Raw genomic sequence first — 23,270 nt, 5'->3', positions numbered from 1 at the left:
AAATGTTCCGATACAAGAAAAGCTGTCTAAAAGAGAGAGATTCCATTTAAGGGTCCCAGCTCAACAAAGTCAGACAGCTAACATTTTTGGATATGACCAAGGCTTTAGTCTGGTCACAGAATGATTAAGGTGGAGTCCGTGCTACACGTTTTAATGGTGTTGTAGCTGGGTCAGTAACAACCATATAGTAATATAGCAGGCCTGTTGAATTTGAAGGGTCAGCACAGCTGACAGCCCTAATCTTCAGCCAATGCCTTCCTTGATTACTGTCTCTGTAGTCCATGTGTGTGTGTTCTGTGGCCTTCTTAGGGTAGTGTTGCTGTGCTTTGAACTAAGCAGCAGGGGTGAAAGTGTAACATACAGGTATCAGGACAGACTTGGGTAAGGAGATGGATTTGGCTTTTACACTTACAAGCAATTTGTCAGTCAGTAAGAGCACTTCAGATTGTGCCCAGTTCTTGACTCTCACTACTTTGGGGTGGATGTCCCAAGAGTGTGGGGTTCAAGTGTGGGGTTCAACTCAGACTTTCAAGTGCCATTTGTGCCTCTGAAAAAAAAAATCTAGGGTAGAATCCACAAGACTACTTAGGCACCCGAGTCCCCCACTATGGTCCACAAAAGTCATGTCAAACCAGCTAGAGGCCACAGTTCCCTCAGGCCAACACCTACGTTTCTGCCTCAGCACAAGCACTGCTGGCTCACTCTAAGCACCCAGACACCTGTCTCCCCACCAAGCCCCAGCACAATCCACAAACCCTGGGGAAGATTGGGTGACTTAAGGGGGTGAACACAAACAGCCCAATCCAGTAGGTACTCTGAGCATGCTTACCAAACTGGGTCCCATTCAAAAGCCAGGAGAAGACTGGTGGTGCCCCCACCTGGGAACTTTTAGCCCAGCTGGGTGCCTTGACCACCAGACTGCAGAGTGTCTTCCATGAGCACACACTTGTTTATCCACAGAGGAACACTCATTGGGTGAGAGAGAGAGGCTGTAGTTGAGTGATTAGGACACCACTTGGAAGGGGGAGACCCCAAGTCCAGGCCCCCTGCTCCAGTCACTCATTTATCCACAGGGGAACAGCCTCAACAGGAGAGACTGAAGGAGCCCCACATCAGAATATCCCATAGTGATTAGAACACTGCCCTGAGAGGTGAGAGACTTCAGTTGCAATCCTCTTCCCTGCTCTGGTAGAGGCAGGTGGAAATTGAACCTGGATCTCTCACATCCCAGGAGAGTGCTTAACCACCATGTTAAAGTTCGGGAGCAGTAGGACCATCACCACCACCTCCTTGGGAGTGAGGCAGGTACCTAACTTGTTCCCACAAGAAATTACACACTCATTCATGGATTGTTAGCAGAGCTAGGCACCTGCTTACACCTTGACATCCATCTCTGAGAAAGGGGCAGGGCTTAGCACATGGGCATCTCCCATTGGTTAACTTAGACATGGAGAGGCCTAGTATACTGGCTTCTAGACTGTGGATCATGTTCTTAGGCTCCTGTCTCTCCCCATTTGTTGGATTGGGACACTAGGTGCCCAACTCAGTTTTGTAGATCGCAGTGTTCCTGTGATTTCCTAGGTGCCCAACTTGCAATGCCCAAGTCCCTTTGCAAATTCCCCCACCCCTTAGTTCTTTGCAGAGGTGCAAGGCAAAGAAGAGTCAAGTCCCTTGATTTCATCCTTTCAAGTGATTTAGGTGCTAGCTCAACAAGCCCCTTAAGAACTATAATTACCGGGTAAGTCTAAACATATGCTTAAATTATATCAGCTTTACTGGGACACATGCCTAAGTGCTTTGCATAATATGGCCTTGCTTTTAAAGTGAAAGGTTGCTTCCAGTACAGATTAAAGCTCTGGGAAACCTGAAATCCCAACCCACTTTTCTGTAAGCAGAATTTAAAAAAGCCACCAAGTTGGAAAGCATTTTCAAACTTTATTTACAACTGTCACAGTGACAAAAAAGTAGTTTGAAAAAAAAAAAGCTAGCTTCTCCCTGAGGCTCAAAAAAGAATTACAGAAATAGAATGTACATCAGACAACAGGAGTTTTACTGGAGTGCTTTGTTCTTCAAATACATTTGACAAATAGAAATATACACAATACCATAAAAAAAAGAAGAGGATGCAGACAGGAATATGCCAGTCTTTACGGCAGACACTTCTGCTCACATCTGGGGGATAAGGATTTCCATCCTTTTGCTACCCACGTAGTAACCTCTGTTAACAAGTCTCAGCATGATGGCACAGATTGGAGACTAGTAACAGTTTAAAAAAAAAAAGGAGACTGGCTGGTATACAGGTGTACAAGTTCATTCCATTAGACAGCAAGACTAGAACAGATGTTCAGATACAAACAGCTGGATCCATCAGTTTAAAAATGATATCACTAGATCATGATGAGAGGTCAGTGATGACAAAGCATCCACCAAACCTTGCGGGGGGGGGGGGGGGGGCAAGAGAGACAGAGACAGACTGGTTCTTTGCGGCTAAAAAGGAGGAAGAGACAAGCTGCATTCTACATAGGTACTAGTCCGAACAATGCAAAAAAGAATCAGTCTCCAATCCCTCAGGTCTGTCTGAAATCGTAACAGAGCTGGTAAGTTATTGCCATTATCTTTAATCACAAGCAAGACAAAGACTAAAACAATCCTGCCGATATGTTAAAAGCAATCCCCCAACCCCCACCAGCGTTTAAACTACTCATGAGGTATTAGATACAAATATATATATATACACACACACACACATATACACACAGTCCAAATATATTTTTAATTGAACCAGTTATTAGCAGATGGGATGCACTGGGTTTTATCAAAATGTCTGGTTAAGGCCTTAACATCGGTCTTTCTTCCTTTAATGTCTCCAGACTTGTTTTAAGGTGGAAACTACCAGCACTTTATTCTTAGACTTGTCAGCTCCCCAACAGATGCCTTGGAGCCCCCTGGAGCTTTTCCATAAAGTTGCTGGATTGCCACTTTTGTGGAAAGTGGCAAGTCAGCCTGCCTTTCAACCAGTTCCCCTAGTAGACAAAGGTCAGGTAGGACAGACAGAACTCAGCACTGAACAAGTTGCATGGGATACCTTAGACCTTACAAACCAGCTTGCCCCTTATTAAACCCTACTAATACTTTGTTACAATCAGAAGCACATCCTTTTGTCCAAAACACTCCAAAGCCATGAAATACTGTGAAGAGAGGAATCATTTCCCCACCCCCATCTTATCCTTTCAAGTCAGCTATTTGATTTAAGACTGCCTCTTTGATTTCACTTTTGGCAACATTCTTCTCTGACTTTATGCGAATTTTCAATTTCATCCATTCTTATGCGGTTGATTTTTGCAAGCATCTTGGTCTGCCAGCATTGCCAGGTCTTGGAACTCTGGTAAAGCACTGCTGATAAAGAAAACCCAAACCTACCAATTCCCTGCAGATTCTCCTCATGTCCCTCTACTCAGAGAGTTTTGATCAGACTGTTGACCCAGCATGTTTGAGATTGAAACCATTCAGCCCCAGAATCATCTAGAAGGCAGGTGGCCCCTTCACCTTGCAAGCTTCATGCACCATGAGTTGTCTCTTCCTACAGCAGTCTCAGCTAGCAGGAGAGAAACATCCTAACTACTTCTAGAACAAGATCTCGGGTAGATTTAGATGTTGCGAAATTTCTTTGTTACCTCATGCTAATCCGCAAGAGGAATGAGGATCTTGCAGAACAGATGGAGAGTAGCAGAACACACTGACCCTGCCAGCTGAGTTGTTCAGCATTACAAGGATTAAATGCAGACAGAAGAGAAGGAGAGAAAATATCTTCTGGGCAAAGACTGGGATCAGGTTTGATAGTTAACACAAGAAATTCATTACTCTTACACATGCTTGTGTAACTTCAGGAGATGTGCAACTGGGCAAAGACTACAAGCCCCTTTGCCTCTCTATGCCACCCAGCAATTGTCAGCAGAGCATCCATTTGGGACATGTCACCATACATTTCCCCTCCACTCCAGATACACAAACAGAAGCTTATAAGAAAGGAAAATTTAAGAGCTGAAGACTTTAGTCTCATGCTTTTGTAGCCAGAGGCAATTCCTTGCTCAACACTGCTGCAATTTACATTTCGCTTTATTCCCACCCTCCCCACAACTCATTAAACAACCCTGCTTGTTCACCAGCCACCAAGGGCCTTGGAATTTCACTGCTGCCTCTCAGTCTTAAAAAAATTAAAAAAAAAAATAATCAGAGAGTGATCTTGAGAACAGCAAACATTTTTCTCTGCATGACTTCCTTCCTCAGAAGGTCTGGAGAGTCTGTCACATCGAGGGCTTCAGTTCTCGACACAGAGAATATGAAAAAACCTAAGATCTTGCAGGTGCAAAATTGAACTTTGTCTTTTCTTAAGAAAAAAAGACCTTCAGAACAGGTGTGGCGCTTCCCTCAAGACAATACAATCCCTTGTATTTTCTTCAGCTGCCATTTATTGCTCTTTGTTCTCTTTCTTTGCCTCTTCACAGTTTTCTTCCTCCTCCTCCTGGACAAGGAATTCCTCAGGTGGCCATCTCAGCTCACCGCTCTCCACGTCCCCCTCTGTTGGCTCCACCACAATGGAAGGCAGGCGGTCCTTCAGCTTACAGTAACGGTCAAAGTCTGAGGGGTCAGGGAAAATCTGAAACAAAAAAAGGAATGCCTCATTAGTACCTTTTAGCGTTTTGATATTGGCTAGCAGCTTACAGAGCATCACAACTATCAAGAGCCAAATCTCAAGAGGTCTGGTTCCAAGGGACAGAGTCAACCATAAATGAAGTTCTGAAGACTCCTGAACTTGCAGGTTAGCTTCAGGAAAACTCATGAGCCAGGCTAGGACCTGAAGAACCAGAATGCTGCCCAAAAAAAAAAAAAAAAAAAAAAAGGGGCCAGGGCAGCTGTCTGAGGGATTCCAAACTGGACAGGCTGCTAGAGTAAAGTTCAAGATGGACATCTCTATACTTTCAGATACTTATATCAAGTAAGCCTCCCAGAGATTCACTGCTTACTGCCAATGCTCATGAATTTGCAGCCAGAGCTAAAAACCTTGCTATGAGAATCTGATGTCTGCATTTCCTGCTTTTGGTCAGGCCAGAAATATTGTGAAAACAGGCTCTGCTATTTTAGCTCTTCTGCTTCTTGGTCTTTTTGCCTCAAGGGTTTGGACCTGCTATTTAAGACTGCTTGTTCAGAGTCAACATGGAGAAAGTGGCTCTTTTACTGAAATGTAAAAATAAATCCACCTAGAGAACATTTCCAGGATTAGGAGACAGTATGCAGGAGTCATAGGATGAAATTTAGAGGCTAGAATAAACTATCCCTCAATGTTTATGGGGTTTGTTTCAGATTGTCCTACAAGGCCAGTATTTTCTATTGCTCTGAAAGTTCCTGAGATGCATTTCCCAGTCCTAAAGCTGATTTGGACCTCCTGCTGTCTTCCATTTGGATCCCACCCTTTGATAACCCCAGCAGACCACTCAAGCCCAAATACTGGTGCCATTTTGGTAGGATAATGCTGGAGATGGGAGAGCACCCAGGTGGTTTTCTAGAGCAGAATATACTGTCAGTGCTAGGTGTCAAGGCAGAAACTCAACCTAGGAAAAGCACCCTGCTTTTGTAGTAGTGTATTGCAGGAGTACTTGAAGTTAGAGACCAAATGGCAAGTTTACTGAACCTTCAAAGCAGGAAAGAGGCAAGAAAGTACTATTGCTTGTGAGCAATACAGTGCAACTGGGGGTTACCAATGGATGTCTTTAATACCCCCCAGTTCACACAGACAAGAATTTGTAGTAGAAAAAGAGGGACAACTACCAACTCTGATTATCCAGTGGATAATTAAACAATTAGCCATTTATCAAAATTTCCTGTCCTGTTTACAACTAAGCATTTACCTGCGCATCATTAAATATAAAACCTAGTCTTTAAAATATGATACAGCAGTCACTACTGCTACTCCATTTTCCCGAGGCTTGCAGAGGAGATGAGAGTAGTGCCTCACTTAGACACCAATGCCTACATTTTCAGAAGCATCCACTAGTTTGGAATGCCTCATTTTTTGAGAGGCAAGGCCTGTTTGTGTTTTTTTAACAACACTTAGCATTTGCCACTACAATTGGAACTGCAAATGCTCAAGTCAGAAGCCTGAGGTGTTTCTTGTGAGTTTGGAGCAGGAGCAAACAATCTACCTAATTTTAAGATGGAGCTTGATAAATTTATGAAAGGGACTATAAGATGGTGTTGCCTGCAATGGAAGGGGGCTGGACAAAGTGATCCAAAAAGTCCCCTTCCAGTCCTAGCTTGGGCACCCATACCCAGTAGACATTCTTGGAAAATTTGGCCTAACCTCTTCAATGGCACTACTAGAGATATGCTGTAACATGGCAGTCAATTAACCCCTTCTGCAGATCAGTTTCCATTGAGTATTCTGAGATTCACTGCCAGGACTCAAGAGCCAAAGGAAGCATAGTTCAGAATACTCAGGGTTTCACAGGATTTAAGCTGTGTTATTCTTTAGATAATGGAAAACTTTTTGGGACCTAATCCTGAGTTCCTGCCAGTTTAGTAGCAGTTAAATGGCTACTAAAGAAGGGAGGGAAAGGAAAGACTAACTTTGGGAGAAGATAGTGAAGTAACAGCCTCAGTATGGCCACTAGAGACTGCCAGTCAGGGATGGATCAAAACAAAAAGCCACATTTCAGACAGGCAGCCTAGGCGAGCAGTAGGCAGGAAGGCAGAGGGGCGTCTAATTCCAGCTCTCCCACACTGCTCCAGGGCACCTTAGCCAGGTCCTTCAGTGCACTGCTAGGAAGCCAAGAGGAGTATAGTATGGACAAGGCCTATGAATGCTGTGACGTTAACAGGTGTGTTGCAGTTGCAGGTGTGTGCTTCGTGCTATTACTCATTCCCAGAGCAAGCCATACAGCAACCGGGTCTCATACAATTTAGTGGCTTCAGCCAGGCCAATCCCAGACATCCAATTCATTGCTTAAGAGCTGTAGACAGAACTGAACTTTCAGTATTAACTCCCCAGACTTGGAATACAGAGAACCTTGACACTGTATTGTTTAGAGGGCTGCAATAGAAAGAAAGTGTATTATAGTAGGTTATATATGCTGATAATGCCACTAAAATAGCCTACACTGTAGGAAAACAGCTTAATTATTATACTGCTAACCTTTGGCTGCTATCATTTTAGCTGCATTAGATCAAATGGAGTAGTTTTGAAAATAGACTGACAGATTGGGTCTCTCAGAGGCCAAGGAGCGAGTCATTTCCTCACAAACAAACATCCCCAAATGTGGTGTTCAGCTTTATTTTCTTACTAGCACAATCTTATCTTGAACAGCTGCACGAGAGGCTGAACTCAAGGAGGTCAAGCTTTTTTTCCACTAAGTCATGCTTTTTAATCAGAGGCAGCACAAAAAAGGAGATGTCGCAATTACCCTTTCCAAGGGTGTGGACAGTCAATGGAAAAAGCGTATGAAGCCAGATTTCCTAGCATGTGACAGATAGCCTCGCTTATTGCCCTTATTGTGGGAACTAAAGAAAAAGGTTTGTCATAATAAGACTGCCACTTACATTTAGGGAACAGATCAGGCAAATTACCCCATGTACTCTGACCCCTAGCCACTCCAAAATGAGAGGCAGATTCCCAGTCACTGTACAGAAGAGAAGAATCACTTCTTTACCCACCCTCCTCAGCCAGAACTCTGTATGATCTGAAATACAGCATAGGCTGAAATAGCCTGAGGGGGATGTCCCTCCAGAGCAGGAATGGGAAACAAAAAGGGAAATCTGCACCCACATAACTCACTGCAGGTTTTATGTTGAGCTCATGGCACTCAAAATCCTGTCCTGAAATGCAGTGTGAATGCTCATACAGTGTGGATATTAAAGCTTGTACTTACATGCTTCACTAGAGAGTCTTGGAGTTAAAGAGCTAAGATCAGCGTGGGACATGAGCTTTTGGCACCTTCCACCATCCAAAAATGCTACAGAAGAGCGTTTCTGATGGGCTAACTTTCCCCTGCCATCTACATGACTGCATACAACTTTGAATATGCAATCACAGCAACTGTGGTCACTGAATCACAAGCCTTGGCTTCCAAGCTTTATGCAAAGAGCTCTGGGACACATCTTTGCAGGCTGCAGAGGGCAAGTAATAGGTTTGCTGCCTTAACTATGACATGCAGCATACTTTGCCTTCTCAAATCCAGACTTTGTTCAGAGGTCTTTTGGCAATCCCATTCTGTTCCACAGTAGATTCAGCACCAGCTCTGGTACACGCAACCCGAGTTCTCACCTTTTGCCTAGAAGGTGAACTGAAAGGCAATACCAGAAATTGAAGCCCCAAACTTAAGGTCATCCATGTAGATCTCCATGCCAGGTGACCCAAAAGTGACTTCCTAGATTGAGAGCTTGGCACAGAGAATGGAAAATATTTAACACCCCTGGAAAGGCAGATGGTGCCAGAGCCCTTTCCCAGCACCCCAGAGCAGCGGAGCTTTGCCATAATTAAACTAACCTTTGGCTGCTAACTTCATGCAGGACTGCAAGAAGCTGAGAAATGCTAATAAAGAAACCAGATACTACTGGACAGTAAGATGCAGTGTCGTTAACAGTACACGATGGGCTAATTATTGTCAGTACAAAACGAGACAGCAGCAGCAGCATGAACATCCTGCTTTCTGGGAGGGGAATGGGAGACTTGGAAGGATCACAACATTAGATACAGAGGCCCATATTCCAGTCAAAGTTACGCTGGTGTAAATCCAGAGCAACATCCATTGACTTAGAGGGAGTTAACTTCGGATCAACACTGGTGTAACAGAGATCAGACTCCAGCTGCTGGGTCTTTTCTTCCCCAGACACCCTGAAAATTGTTGTTAGCAAGAATGCACTGGTGGGAGAATATAGCTCCCTCCAGACACAAAAGATACTCCCAAATGAAGCCAGTTGCTGCCTTGGACAGAGCCATACATGTCTAACCACCTATGTTATATGGACACCAGTTCTAGGAGACTTATGTTCTGACGTTGGCACTTCAGTCTGCATCCAGTGGAATATCCTTCACTACTGTCACAGCAGAGAACCCAGTCTAATGGAATTCAAGGGTGCATACAGATACTACCATCCTTAGAGGTAGAGCCATGATACTAGAAGCTAGATGTTCTTAAAGAAGCCCGAGACCAACTACATCTTATTTCAAACCTGAATGGACAGCGGTCAAGGGAAAAGTTAACCCACTCTCCCATCCCCAGAAGCAGAACATACAATAGCCCTTCTGAGAGACAGGATGAAAGTTCACATTGGATTATCCTTCTCTTTAGAGGTAAGTGATAAGAAACGCTAGGGCACCTGTTACTGCCATGACTACTCAGGATAGCATAGACAAGTGTCCAGACTGATGAAAAGTGGTAAGGAAAGTGGTGTTTGTGGGTGACGTTGCCAATCAGGAGAACAGATCTCCCCTTGCAAAAGCTGCATAGGGGAGGGTAAGAAATTCTACATGGAGGTCTTGAGATCAGATGGTCCCTTTATCATCCTGGGTTTCAGTTTAATGCTGTTCCTTGGTTTACAAGAAAGTTACCTTTAGTTCTAACAATTCCATCTCTATCCTTTTTAGCTCTGATCATATTCGTTAACATTTGAAGCACTACTGTGCTCCTAGGCCTAAGTGTTTAGCCTGATCTATGCAGTAGACATGTGTCAGCACATGCCAGTGCAACTTCCTGAGCCACTGCCTGTACTATGCACAGCTGGATTTGAGTAACAGGTGAAGTTCTTTCATCCAGGCTTTCATTTTATACAGTGGAATGAATCCCTTCCGGGGACAGTTTTACACAGTCCACAGATATCAGTTCCAACACAGGATTGCCTCAGTACAGATATGGCCTTCCTTACTTTAGTATAAAGGTGTCTTATAAGACAAGAGATGAATATGAAGGCATACTAAGTGGAGTTACTCTGGATTTACAACCCAATCTGTAACACTAGTGTGACTCCCTATATGGAGTCAGCTAGCAACACCCAATATTGCCTTTTCCTATTGAAAATCAACTTTGTTCCAGCAGAACAAAAGAGGAGCTGGCTTCCACGGGTAGACAGTGCTGTGAGAAGCCCTAGTCTCAATGAGGGGAAGAAACCTCTAAGTCTCTGCCATGTGCGTGAGGGTTACACATATCAGACAGATCAGATCCCTAGCCAGTGCTAGGATCCCACCATGAGAATACCATGACTGAAGGGGTTCGAGCTTCCCAGGACCACCAGAGCAGGGCTGATGTGACTAAGCCAGCTCAGTCATTGCATGCCTACCCCATTTAGACATAAATCAGTCACCTGTCCAGGGCAGTTAGTCCACAGGAAAGAACTCTTGGCTCAGAGTTTGGCACACTCCTTGCTCAGTACAGCTGCCTCAGGCATCAAGATGTTTTCACTGTGCTCAACCCCAGCTACCATTCCAAGAAATTAAGAGCGATTCAGGTCAAGGCACTGTTTTGACAACAGTGCAGCAAAAATGATTAATTTAGTCTTGAGAGCCTTGTTCTCACCCACATCATTTGCGCTGCTGTGGAATGACATTAGGCGACGGTGAGCCAGCAGAGAGGTGGCTATTAGGCTTTTTCAGATAACCAGCCCTTCTCGGGGCTGGGAGAGAGAGAAGAAGGGGTCACCGTACATTAGCTCCAACTGGCTGTAAAGAGACAGGACTCGCACAAGGCTGCCAGACTGGAAATGAATGAAACTCTTCATGTGCACATTTGTCTCCGTAGGAGGGGCATCTTGCTCCATCAGCTGCATTTGAATGAGTTACTGTGTTAATATTCCCACAGGAATTATGGGACAGCCATTAGGGATCCAAAAATAGCTCTTCACTGCAGTCACAAGACCCAGTCTGACTTCATTTTTTCAGATATATTTTGCCCAGGCTTCCCATAGGGATATGCTTTTATTGTGCCAGACTCCTGCTCTGCTTTCACCACCTGCTTCTATTCTGGCCCTTCAAACCTGGCGGCTGAGCCATCTTCCTGGCTAGGTAATGTATTAATAAAAACTTTGTCCTACAAGGAAAGAGTTTTAAGTGCATTAGCTTAAAACTCTCCAAGACGGTCTATTGGCTGCATTTAAGTATAGTTCCATGCTAGCTATCATTAAAGCCAAAGGAACAGAAAGTTGACAATTGAGATGTGTTTGTGTACATATAATTGCATACAAATGGAGAATTGGGCCAATGTGAGTACAACAGCACATGCAAAGTAGGTATAGACATCTACAAAAAGACCATGCTTGCCTCATCCTTCTGGAAGTCAGGCCTTCACATTGCTAATTTAAGAGCAAACTTACCAGGATACGTTCGTTTTCCTGACATGCACTGGACTCATGAGGTACATTAGTTCAGTTGTATATCTAGACAGAAGCGATACTCTACTGCCAGCAGTACAGAAGAGATCAGTGTTTTAAGTCTACAGAGCACAACAGCTGGTGCAGGACAGAGGCAGGAGTCTTACAATAAAGTTTAGAAATCACTGGTTAATCTTTCCTGCAAAGTTCTGCTGAACTCTAGGTTTACATTCTCTTAGCACAGAGCCTTTTATAGTTTTCCAGTGATCACAAGAGCATTTCAAAACAGAGCTGAGTACCAAATCTATGCTCATTTACTTTAGGATCAAGGTTCTGATTTAAGGGCACTAAAATCTTGCAAGTTAGTTCATGAGTTTTCTACTGGTAAGGGCCACCTTCCAAAGAACAGTCCCCTTCTAGGATCAGGATCCAACTAGGGACCAGTTTAAATGCTCAGGGATCTAGAGACCCATGGTTAGATTTACAACTCCATGTCAAGCTCATCACCACAATCCAAAACTAAGTTGAACACTGGTACAGAAGAGTCATGCTGAAATTAAGGGACTGCATATGTCCACCAGCCAAGAAAATACTAAAACCAACAGAGCTCCAATTCTGGTTTTACAAGTCCTTGCCTCTTATGTCCAAGTGCTGCGGTTCTTATAATTGGAATTCAACTCTGCAAGATGGGTAGAAGAAGATTTTGTAGCTTAGAACAATGTTGCTTGTACTGCAGGAGCATTCATGCTTCATTAGCCCTGTCCACTTGTAAAATACTAAGCTCAGGCACTCAATAGACTAGTGTACAGTTTCCCATATAGAAAATCTTTCACAATCAGCAGGAGGGGTGGGTCAGCCGTGCCAGTCACAGAAAGCAGTGAGCCTAGTAATTTTGTTTGCATCCTGTTAGGGGGGTTTCTCTTTCATTCTTAGTGTTTGATTTTACTTTAAACTGTACAAGGCTGTTTTATTTTCTATCACTGTTCACATTTAGTAATCCAAACCACAATATGACAAATAGTTTCCATCCCAGTGCATTAGTGGGAGGGCTACAATCTAGACCTTCATTCCCCATTGTAACCTGATTTACAGGGAATGTAAATAAAGCAGGACACTTGTGTACATTGTTCATATAACAATTTGCTTCTGAAGATTGCCAGCATGTTGCTAGTGTCCTACTAAAAGGTGACCACCCACTTTTCACTCAACCCAGCCAGCCAAGGACTGTATGCTAACAGAGGGAGAGAGTAGCTTCTTACAGTCAACTAGGCTGTCAGTTAGGCCAAGCAAGTGTAGACACACCAATAAGAAGCTTGCAGGCATTTGAATAGGACCAGACCACTACAGAGAAGCAAGAGCTCAGAGCCAACACCACTTTGCTGTTACAGTAATTTGCAATGCTTAGTACTAAATGCAACTTGCAAATGTGAGTGGAACTCCCAGCAACTTGAATGCTGCATCCAACCAGTTTACATCCCCCCCCCCCCCCATGTTAGGGTCTAAATAGAGACACTTACTAGGGCAGGTGTACACTACAAACTTGCATCAGCACAACTGCACTGCTTCTGATGAAGATGCTAAGTTGACAGGAGATTGCTCTCCAGTCAGCTTAATAATGTCAACTCCACAAGAGGTAGTAGCTATGTTGACGGGAGAAGCTCTCCCGCTGAGACAGTCCTGTCTACTTGTGGGTTAGGTCAGCATAAGGACACCGCTCAAAGGTGTGGATATTTCACACCCCAAAGGAACAGTTATACTGAAGTAAGTGTGGAGTGTAGACCTGGGTCCTAGTATCGCTAATGCTCATGCAATATGGTTAGGACAAACAGGGCACCTAGATTCTGACTAGTTCTCCAAAACCTCCAGATCTGTCTGGACAGTTTAAGAGGAGCCTAGAGGAAGGGAGTTATTGGCCTGATTGGCTGTTTGGTTTCCTGTGGTGACCTATTAACATCATTATTGCCATGGCTGGTTGTGTGCTACCATGATGAAGTGGGGTTTGAAGACTCTTCTTGTTGAAGTGTGCCTACTCTCTAGAAGCCCCAACTCACTCATGAGCATCCTTACAACCTTTAGAGCCACTCAAACAGCTATTTCACATACAGACATGTAAACAGAGCACAGCACGTGGAACCAAACCAAACATGCCACGTTTTCCCTGTCCAGAGGGTTGGTTTAGGTTGGATCCAACATGTTGATGCACTCTATGCTAGTATATTTAAGGCCCTTTTCAAGAGCTAGGCGTGCAACGGTGCACCAATTTGCATGCATACTTAAAACCTACACATACAGTAGCTGTAACAGCATCTGCAAGTGCAAAGTTATTTTTTATAAACTGCCCTGTTATGCACAGATCAGGCACACACATAAGCCAGCCACTTGCATGCACAAGCTCACATATCAAACTTTAATAGTAAGTTTCCCACAGGGTAGTTAAAGGGTGAATAATCTCCATTTGAGAGGACTGGGAAGGTACAATTATTCAAATGCTCATCCTTTGCACATGTAAGGTGATGCAGAAAATAGATTGAGACAAGCATTGAAATGTTGGTCAATCAATAGGCTAACATCAAGAGTCATACAAGAGCTCACCACCCCACCAATATTGTCTTAATGGCTCATATATCAGAGCTAGTCACTAGAGCCGGTTGAAAGTTTTGTCAAAAGTTTCACATCTGAAGATGCTGCTTAAGCGGAACCAAAACATTTTGCAAAATTATATCAATTTTGATGAAACTTTGCTTTGAAAAACTGAAGTTTCCAGAAACAGTGAAGCAGGATGTTGATATTTTTGGAACAAAAAGTTTAGATTTTTAAAATTTGTTTTATTTTCTAAAAATTTTTTTAGAACCCTGTTATTTGGAGGTTTTTTTATTAATTATTTTACACAAAACACTTCACTATTTTGGCTTTTGCAATTTTTGTGGGATGGAAAAAATCCAGTTTCCAGCTAGTTCTACTAACGCAGTCATTTTAAGTTATAGCCTCCTACCAAAGGTTATTGAAGTGCCAGGAGCTTATATCACTGAGTATTCATATTAAGGGTTTTTGGGGAGAATGGGGAAATAGACTGTCTCATAGGGCACATGCAAACAGCTTAAAATAGCCTTATCTGCTCAGTATAAACAAAGAATTATCTTGAAAGACTGAAGTGCCACAAATAACTCCTCCCATCTGCTCTAGGCAGACTGCTTGTGTGCCAAGTTGCAGCTCTGTCAAAAGAAACTCCAGGGTTAGATTGTCCACTAGGGCTATCCAAATTCCTGATTAGGAAACTTCCCCCTGGCATAACCCCTCCCCCTCCAAGAATGCTACATGATCAGGATTATGTAAAAAACAAAGAGGTACTTGGTTAATACAATCAGATATTAAGACTGAAATTAAATTTTGACAAATTGCTGCCAAGCAAACATTCTAGACCACTGACTTGTTCTCACTACGGCAAGATTTATTAGCTCAGATATGGAAAGGTACATTAGGCTAGAAATTTTCAACCTAGCTTGGACAGTTCTTACCTAACCAGCCAACAATGCTGTCCAGTCAATAGAGACCTTACCTGATATGATAGGCCATCCTTGCGGGGGCTTAGCCCGATTTCATCCATAGATGTAGTATTCATCATCACCTCAGTCATTTCAGCTGATCTCAGATAATCAGGGCTGGAAACAAAGATAGAGATATTTTTTCAGCTCTTATGGAGCCATTAGATCACAGTTGTCCTTGAACAAAATTATGTGGTATCTAAAGAACTAAAGCTTTATACTGCTGCAGAGCTAGTCACAGATATAAGAACCTAAGTGCTAAACCACTGAATCCTATTTCTGTTCTTCCCCCATCCCCTTCTTCATAAGGGATCTAAAATTATTCACCTAAAGAATCAGTACACGATATCATGCACCCAAAAAGTAGTTTGCAGGATCTCTCACTTTGAGCAACACAAGATTTCACCAAGACTGATAAAGTTTAACTCCACTTCCTCCAAGTCTATCCTTAAGTGTAGGTTTAAAAAAAAAAAAAAAAAAACCAACACCCACCACACCAAGCACTAGCACTTCCTATTTCCCCCCACCCAGCTTTAAAAATTAATCCATTTTAACCCCTACTGACTTATTTTGCTACCTCAGGTATTTAGTTCCACACTGGTTGAGTAAGAGATATGCCAATTCCAGCTCTGCTTTTGCAGTCATAATGAAGTTTCCAGTTCAACAATTTGAGAAAGTGAAGTTGATTTTCACAGCTTGTGGTTCCTCTATTTTACGTTATGCTATTCTTTAAGCCTATTTATAACCGCAGTACTTTGTATCTGCGCACACAAGTCAACTCACATTTGTCACCAAAATACTGGCCATCTGTTGCACCTTGCTCCTATGAAGTCACTTCAGACTAGCCCTCCCAACGCCACTCCAGCTTACTATGCATGAACCAGCAGACCTAAGGCTTTCAAAAGCATCCCAAAGCACAAGATACACGGATAACAGATCTAGAATGATAAGCACAGACAAGGGCTTTGTTCACATTGGCAAAGTGAGACCATATGATGCACCAGCTCTTGGAAGTAGCAGCAGTGAAAGCTGTAGCATTAGAGTTGATGCAGGTTTCACTATATCATATACCCCACTCAGTCATGACAACTGGTGGAGCTGCACCACCGTAGGCGTCACCCATACAGTAACTGGTAGAGAGCTGGAAAAGACAGTGTTCTTTTCCAAACTTTCACTAAGCGGCACACAAAGAACCTTGCTGATGGGAGATCTCTGCAAGTGCACTGCAGATTAGTATACAACCTCCCTAGCCTAAGCGAATAGTAGCTTGTGTACTTCCTAGCCTCTGCGGCAACACACCAGCCCTGGGAGTGAGAGAAGTTACACAGAGCCATTTGTTTGATGAGCTGGAGCTCTCTATTTTCCAACTCTAAATGGGTTAGAAGGATACTAGCCAGTCAGCACAGGATTAGTAAAAACAAGGGTTTTTGCAAAATCCAGTATCTACATGCATGTTTCTAGGACGGTCTTAAACTGCACTAAAACAACAACATTTGCCTGCAACCATTCCCCCAAAGCGTTTGCAATCCAAACTACTGCAAGAGCCACAGTGTCTATTTTCATCGAGGGAATCAAAAAGAAAGGAAGTGAACAAGAGTGTTGGTGACATGTAGTCAGATGTTTAGAACGCTCAGCTCTAAGAATACAAGGTATTAACAGGGGAGGAAGGCTTCTTAACTCAAAAAGAAAAGGAGGACTTGTGGCACCTTAGAGACTAACCAATTTATTTGAGCATAAGCTTTCGTGAGAAGTGAGCTGTAGCTCACGAAAGCTCATGCTCAAATAAATTGGTTAGTCTCTAAGGTGCCACAAGTACTCCTTTTCTTTTTGCGAATACAGACTAACACGGCTGTTACTCTGAAACCTTCTTAACTCAGTGTCCTTTTACAACTCCCAGAAGCAACATTAAGGATATTAAGTAGGGTGATTTTTAATTTGGAAAGAAAGGTTGGAGGGGCAACATAAGTGCCAGTGTTCTGACCTGAGCAACCCCTCTAATTCAGCCCAAATGGAGGAGAAGAAAGCCATAAGCAACTGAAAAGCAGGGTTTTAGGACCTCAACTTCAACGTACTACTGCAAGGTAGCCATGGGGCAGCTAAAGGTGACAAGCTCACTAAAGTTCCCACACAATCTGCTTTAGCTCTAGTCCAGAGCTATTCAGATTTCAGTCCTCAAATGGACTTGCACACTGATTGTTCAAAGGATGCACTTGAAAAGGAGTGTACAGGCAATACGGGAGCCTGGCCCAGCCTGTGCCCGCAGTTATATAGGTGTAAATCCACAGGAACCCGCAGTGAGGCCAATGGGCTAAATTCATCACAGGAGTAACTGCTGAATTCAGTGGTTTACTCTGGCATAACAGAGCACAGTCTGGCCTTGTGGATTTATTGAGGTGGGGGTGAGGGGAGGATGCAGGGCAAGGGCAAGGCTGCTCCACTGTCTCCCTAGGGAAGGAAATGGGAGTTAGGATGAGCAGCTGCAGCCAAGGTGTTGGTCACTTTCTGCAGCTGACCTGATCGCCTCTGCCCTCGCTGCTGGTCCCAGCGCCTGACGCTGGCCAGGCTCAGCGCAAGGAAGATGGTAACCGGGTGCGGGATTTGCAAACCGCCTAGCAAGTTCCAGCTGCTGGACAAACACACACAGGGAAAGCATTTCCGCCTGCCTTCCCCGGCGTGATCCCCGCACGGTCCCGCCCGCGCTCTTCTCCCAAGCCAGGGAGAGGATGAAGAGGAGCTAGCGAGCCACCGCGGGGTGTGTGCGCGTGTAAGGATGGGACACTGCAGCCGCTACAGCATGTGCGATCCACGGCAGCCAGATCGCTTCTGCAACACCCCTTCCTTTCCCACGCCCCTGCCAGGCTCAGGCCCCTGCTAGCGCCTGTTGCAGCCCCAGAGACTCCCTCCGTGAATGAAACCCCTCTCCCCGGCACAGCCCTGGCGGCAGCTCACGCATCCGCTCTCAAGTGGGCTTCCAAACCAGCCAACGCCCCCCCCCCACCCCAGCACAAGCTCCAAGACCCCCTAGATTTTTGTGACTGGGGCGGGTAGGAGGAAGATCAGGCCACGTCTTCTAGCCAACCTCCCCTAGCCCTTCTGCACGCTTTACTGCGGCCCCCAAGCCCACGTCCTTTGTTTCCTTTCCCTCACACCTCCCCCTCCCGTCACAACCTTGACTGTGACTTCTGCCTGCAAAGCCATTGCAGGACGAATGTTCCCCCCCCCCACCCCTTCCAAAGCCTTAGCCAAGCGCCCCCGGGACCCGCGCCGGAGGCTACTCACCAGTGAATGGGGAAAAATACAGACATGAAGTCCTACCACCAAGGCTGACACGCGTCCTTGGGATGCGAAAGCAGGGAGCGCGTCAGGGCCCAGTGGCTTTCCCTGAGAGCAGTGCGAGACGGCCAGGGGCAGAGCAGCCCGGCGGGGAGGCTACGCGCTGATCGGCTTTTAACCCACAAGACAAAGGAGACGCCGCCAGCCGCCACTACAGCCCTGAGCCGCCCCAGCGGCCCGGGAAGGCGCTTATATAGAGGAAGGGGCGTGGCTTTGCCCAGAGCGCCCGCCCCCTCCCTTGGGTGACGTCACCAAAATCATGAATGGTGTCGAGCTTCCAGCCCCGCGGCGAGCGGCCGCTCTGGGAGCCCGGGCTGGCGAGCGCCGATTGGACGCAGCTGGGCTTCGCTTCGCTTCCATGGCCTCAGCGGGGCTCGGGCTGCTGCCGCAGCTTGTTACCCAGCCCAGCCCCGCTCTCGCTCGGGATGTGACCGAGCCCCTCTCCCCTCTCCCCGGGCGGCGTTTCCGAGCGGGCGTCTTTGGGTTTGCAAGCGTGCAGCTCTGCACAGAAACCAGAGATCGGGGCGGCTCCGCATGTGCTAAGTGCTTTGGTAGTGAGTCTGCGTGCGACGTTTACACTCTCACTCCTTTAAAAAAAAAATCCCATTCATTGAAAGGGTGGCTGGCAGCACAGGCCCACGAGCTAGTCAAGCACAGCGCCATCATCTCTGTCCGGTCCATCCGCCTGGCTCTCCACCAGACTGAGCTGTTAGAACCAATCACAGCGGCCACTCCACCTCCTTTCAGCTTTCTGCCTTACTCCCCTGCTTTCTTTACCTTGCTGCCTCCAAGTAGACGCTGAAGAGAAGAGAGCACTATTGGTTTCTATTTTGGGCTGCCTAATCTGGATAGGAGCAAGGTTTAAAATAATCCATGGGAAGGTGGGAGGAGGAAGAGCTGCGTGATCACAAATTGCTGGGCTGAGTTTTTGTTTTTTTCACCCTGGCTCTTTATGTTGGATCTTATTTTTAATGTGTTATGCTTCTTTGTTGGCGGAAGGAATCGTTGCTGGTGCTGGGTTTTTTCCGCTCCACGTCAATGACACTCCCTCACTCATACACACACAAACACAAAGGCTGGGCCAGACTCCGCTCTTGGTTACCTGGGTACCAATCCACAGGCGCTAATGGAGTTACTGCATTTACACCAGTGTGCTGAGAGTGCCATCTGCCCACTAGTTTCCAGAAGCAATGTGACTGTTTTAAGGTAACAGGAGTCTGAGGTAGGGCTGGCACTCTGTCCATAACACATCATCTCACTTTCGGTGAACTTCACCCCGAAACAGAGGGCCATCACATTGCCTGTGCACCACTTAATCTCCCTCGAACCATAAAAGGAGATATTAAATAGGGTTGAAGTGGCTCTGCACAGGGGTGAATTATACCCCCTGTGCCTAAACACCACTATTTACCTTACGTAAAACTACATATTGCTGGAGACCTCTGGGATGCATAGGCAAATTGGGGTGAGATGAGAATAGTGTGTGAACCCTAACTTTGAATTTCCTTGCCGCTGTCAGGTTAAGCTAGAGAGATACTGACATTGATCATGACAATAAAGTATTCCCAGTGAAAGAACATTGGGTTTCTGCCAGCTCCATGGACACTGCCTTCCCCCCACCTCCCAAAAAAGAGACACAGAGAGAGAAACGATCTCTAACTGATCTCTCAATTGTTGGGGAGGATTCTCTTGTTGGCGGGTTACCCACAAGATAGACAGGGTATGCAAGAGTGTCTGCTGCAGGCAAAGATTGATTTGTGAAACTTTTAGCAGGAGGGAATTGAGCAGAAAGCCACACAGTGGGCTCCAAACTCCCAAATGAGGCAAATAATGCCAAGCCATATTTATAAAACAAGAATACAACCACAACAAAGTACAGGAGGAGGAGGTGGAAAATACATTGCCTGCTTGGGAAAATTATAGAACCATTAGAACAAGGTAGCAGATAGTTTAGGTGAACGGGTAAATTTCCCCAGCTTTCCTCTTAAAATTAAATCACTGGTGATGAAAGTCACCCCTGGGCAGAGCACCCCAAAAGGCCTATGCTCGTTAAAATATCATTTAAACCCTAGGCTGTGTGCATAAACTAATCCCATGCACTACAAATCCTTCGGCAATATCGGAGCAAAAAAGAAATCACAAGGGATACAGAGTAGGTGCTACTGTGTGGGTCAAATCAGCAGAGGTAGATCCCGAAAAGCACTACTGTCAGTCACTGGTCCGGCTGGGCTCCAGAGACTACTGACCTATACAACACGTTTTTACTGTTACCCTCCCTTCCTATCCTCCATCTCCCGACCCTGTCCATCTGTTCCCGGCTTTTTATGTCTTCTTGTAATCCTGGAGCTCACAGTCTAGGGCAGGGAGTGTCTTTATTTTACCTGCTTGTAACACTTAGCACTAGATTTTGATCCTCGAGTTGGTGCGTTAGTTTCTACCATAATACAAATAAGAAAGAAAGACAAAGTTGGTTCCTAAGCAGCACTCACAAATACCGCTATGGGACTGTTTTGCCTGCAACAGGCACCCAGATACTGTGCTGACAACACCAGCATCCTATAAATCCTCAGACAGGCAGCCAACTTCGTGCCAGCAAAACGGGTAATTGTGCATACAAGTTGGAATGGTGCTTGTAGTAGTTGTCCATATTGCTCCTTCAGATGAATGTTATGCAGGGAAAACAGCTGCTCATACAAAAGCTGAAGTGGGTACGTGTTAAACTCTAATTTTTGAAAGCTGGGTTTAAAACCAAATGTTGCCCCACCCATTCACCCCAAAACCATAGGTGTGCGTGTTTTCCACTGGGCCCGACAGACAGCTGAATAGCCTAGTTTAATATTATATAATGGTCTTTTTGCATCAGGAGCCAGCAATCTCTCCTTTGTGCCAGGTTAAAGTAAATTATGAGGAACTGATCAAACCATCCCAAACAGATTTAAGTTCTGGTGGGTGAAAAATCACCCCTGTGCAAAAGGGTAGCACTAGGCTTAACTTAATTAAATGGGACTTAAGCAGTGCATAGACCTCATGCTGCCTGTCTCCACACAGGTGAATTTCACCCTGAAGTGAATATAATCAGTTTAACCTTTATCACCACCCCCAGAACATATGGGCACCAGTGAAGGTCAGCAATAGGAATCCAACTGATTTCATGAACAATGAATAAGATTTTGGGCCTTGTTTGTTTTTTAAATGTTGGAGCCAATGAGTTGAGCCGACTAAAACAGGTCTAAAACAGGTCTAAAACAATCAAAAGGTCTGATTATGCAATCAGCGCAGGCGAGCAATTCCCATTCAAATCAGTGGTGCTCAGGATCAGGCCCACGCTCCAATTGCTCCTAACCAAATGGTCTGATAGACAGATGCAATTCTATAGTCACTGACTTTGTTCACCCAGGACCCAATCTAGTGAGATTCTAAGGGCCAGATTTTTAAGGGCACTAGGTACATAAAGATTCAGGGAGATGGCCTAGTGGGATTTTCAAAAGTACTGAGGTAACTATAATAAGAGTTAGGTGCCTAGGTGCTTTAGAAAATCCCATTGGGTGCCTGACCCTTTAGGCATCTAAATACCATTAAAAATCAGGCCCTAAGTGCCCTGATCTACCCTGGCCTCCAGCAGGAGCTGAGGACTCTCCATATCGGGCCCTTTCTCAATTGCCTCTAATGGATCGTCAGAAATTTCTCCCTGCCTCTCTCATACACACATGTAGAGTCTGGTTTTGTCCATTTGTATGGAGTTGTCCATACATAACAAAAGAAGAAAAGAAGAAAAAGAAAGTGTCCCATTTAAACCAGACACACTGAATTTTCTGTGTCAATAATGCTTCTTTAGTTAGCAGCACTTCAGTTCTGTGGCTTCCCCCTAATCCTTCTGGGCCTAGCTCCCATGGCAGCATCTGATTGAGGTCTTTTGTTCTTGATTTCTCAAGTACCAAGCTGACTGAGGACTGTTTTGTGATTAATCTAACTGATTGACTCTAGACAGAGGACAAGGCTGGAACAAATAATTCAATCCAGCCCTGACTTTTTAGAAAGCAGTTTCTCCTCTCACTGGCTGGGTTGGTTTTTTTGTTTTTGTTTTTTTAATAGAAAAAGCAGAGCAGGGAACCCCAGGCCTTAAGTCAGATTAGACTGGGCCTGTTCCACGCCATAGGTACAGGGATCTTTAGGTAGCGTTTGGTTCTAAGGGGGTTGCCAGGGGCTGGGTCTAAGAGAGCATGGACCACTAAAAATATATATTTGTGTTGCTTGATGAAAACATATACTTAAAAGTTCATGTCAACACATGAAGTTATTCAGGAATAGCTATTGCACATTAGATTCACACCCTACTTTAATCTGCGTAAATTTCCAAGGGTAGACAAGCCCTTGCACTGACACCATCAGGAGTTTTGTCTGAGTACTGACTTCAGGATTTGGCCCCATATACTCAGTAGGTAGAAAAATCCTGCATAGATATTAAAAGCCATATATATCCTTAGGGTTCTCTACGTGGAACCTCTTAGGAAAATGAATCCAAATTAACTAAAGGTGTGAATTTAAAGCAAATTCATTAAACCTCTGTGTGAACACTCTCATTCTGCATTAAAGTGGCCTTCCTTCAGTTTAGTTTTAATTCAGTTGAATTAAACTAAACCATATTAAAACCATTGTAATTCTGAATGAAAGTTAAAGTGAATTAAACTAATTCCACAATAACTCCCTGTGTAGACAAGCCGTAACACATCAATTAAAAAAAAAGAAAGGCCTTTAACCCTTCCATTGCTCAGTAATTTCCTCACTTTTTATTACATCCTTGAATATGATTCTCCTCCCACTTACGCTAGTGTAAAACAGGAGGTGCTCCAGTGAATGCCATGCCATTGCACAGGAGTAAAATAGTATTCAGGGAGAGAAGAACCAGGCTCAAAGAATTTTGATTTACATGAAAATGAGAACTAAACACAGTCCACCTCCCATGTCCCAGTGATAAACATGGAATACACCTTAACAGTTCCATGATTTGACTTTGGTGGACAGGCAGTTCAAGTAAAGGGA

The 23,270-nt window shown here is 44.7% G+C and overlaps 1 protein-coding gene across 1 annotated transcript; it reads right to left on the bottom strand.

Annotated features, from left to right (window-relative positions):
- Window positions 1–1,915: 1,915 nt before the first annotated feature.
- LBH (LBH regulator of Wnt signaling pathway) lies at window positions 1,916–18,405 on the bottom strand. Its single transcript, XM_048843413.2, has 3 exons — window positions 18,177–18,405; window positions 14,912–15,014; window positions 1,916–4,657 (listed from the first exon to the last, which is right to left on the bottom strand). The coding sequence occupies exons 1-3, from the start codon at window positions 18,200–18,202 to the stop codon at window positions 4,469–4,471; spliced, it is 318 nt and encodes a 105-aa protein (XP_048699370.1). The 5' UTR covers window positions 18,203–18,405; the 3' UTR covers window positions 1,916–4,468.
- Between the last annotated feature and the right edge of the window lie 4,865 nt (window positions 18,406–23,270).

The sequence above is a fragment of the Caretta caretta genome, chromosome 3, assembly GCF_965140235.1.
Source record: "Caretta caretta isolate rCarCar2 chromosome 3, rCarCar1.hap1, whole genome shotgun sequence".
NCBI lineage: Eukaryota > Metazoa > Chordata > Testudines > Cheloniidae > Caretta > Caretta caretta.
This window is presented reverse-complemented; position numbering and strand designations above follow the sequence as displayed.

What these genes read in the sequence shown, in the direction of transcription:
- LBH (XM_048843413.2), bottom strand. Translation starts at nt 18,202, where the DNA reads ATGTCTGTATTTTTCCCCATTCACTG. An exon ending in GTATTTTTCCCCATTCACTG is followed by an intron (nt 15,015 to 18,176) that starts GTGAGTAGCCTC and finishes CTTTGTTTCCAG; the next exon opens with CCCTGATTATCTGAGATCAG. An exon ending in AGGATGGCCTATCATATCAG is followed by an intron (nt 4,658 to 14,911) that starts GTAAGGTCTCTA and finishes TTTTTGTTTCAG; the next exon opens with ATTTTCCCTGACCCCTCAGA.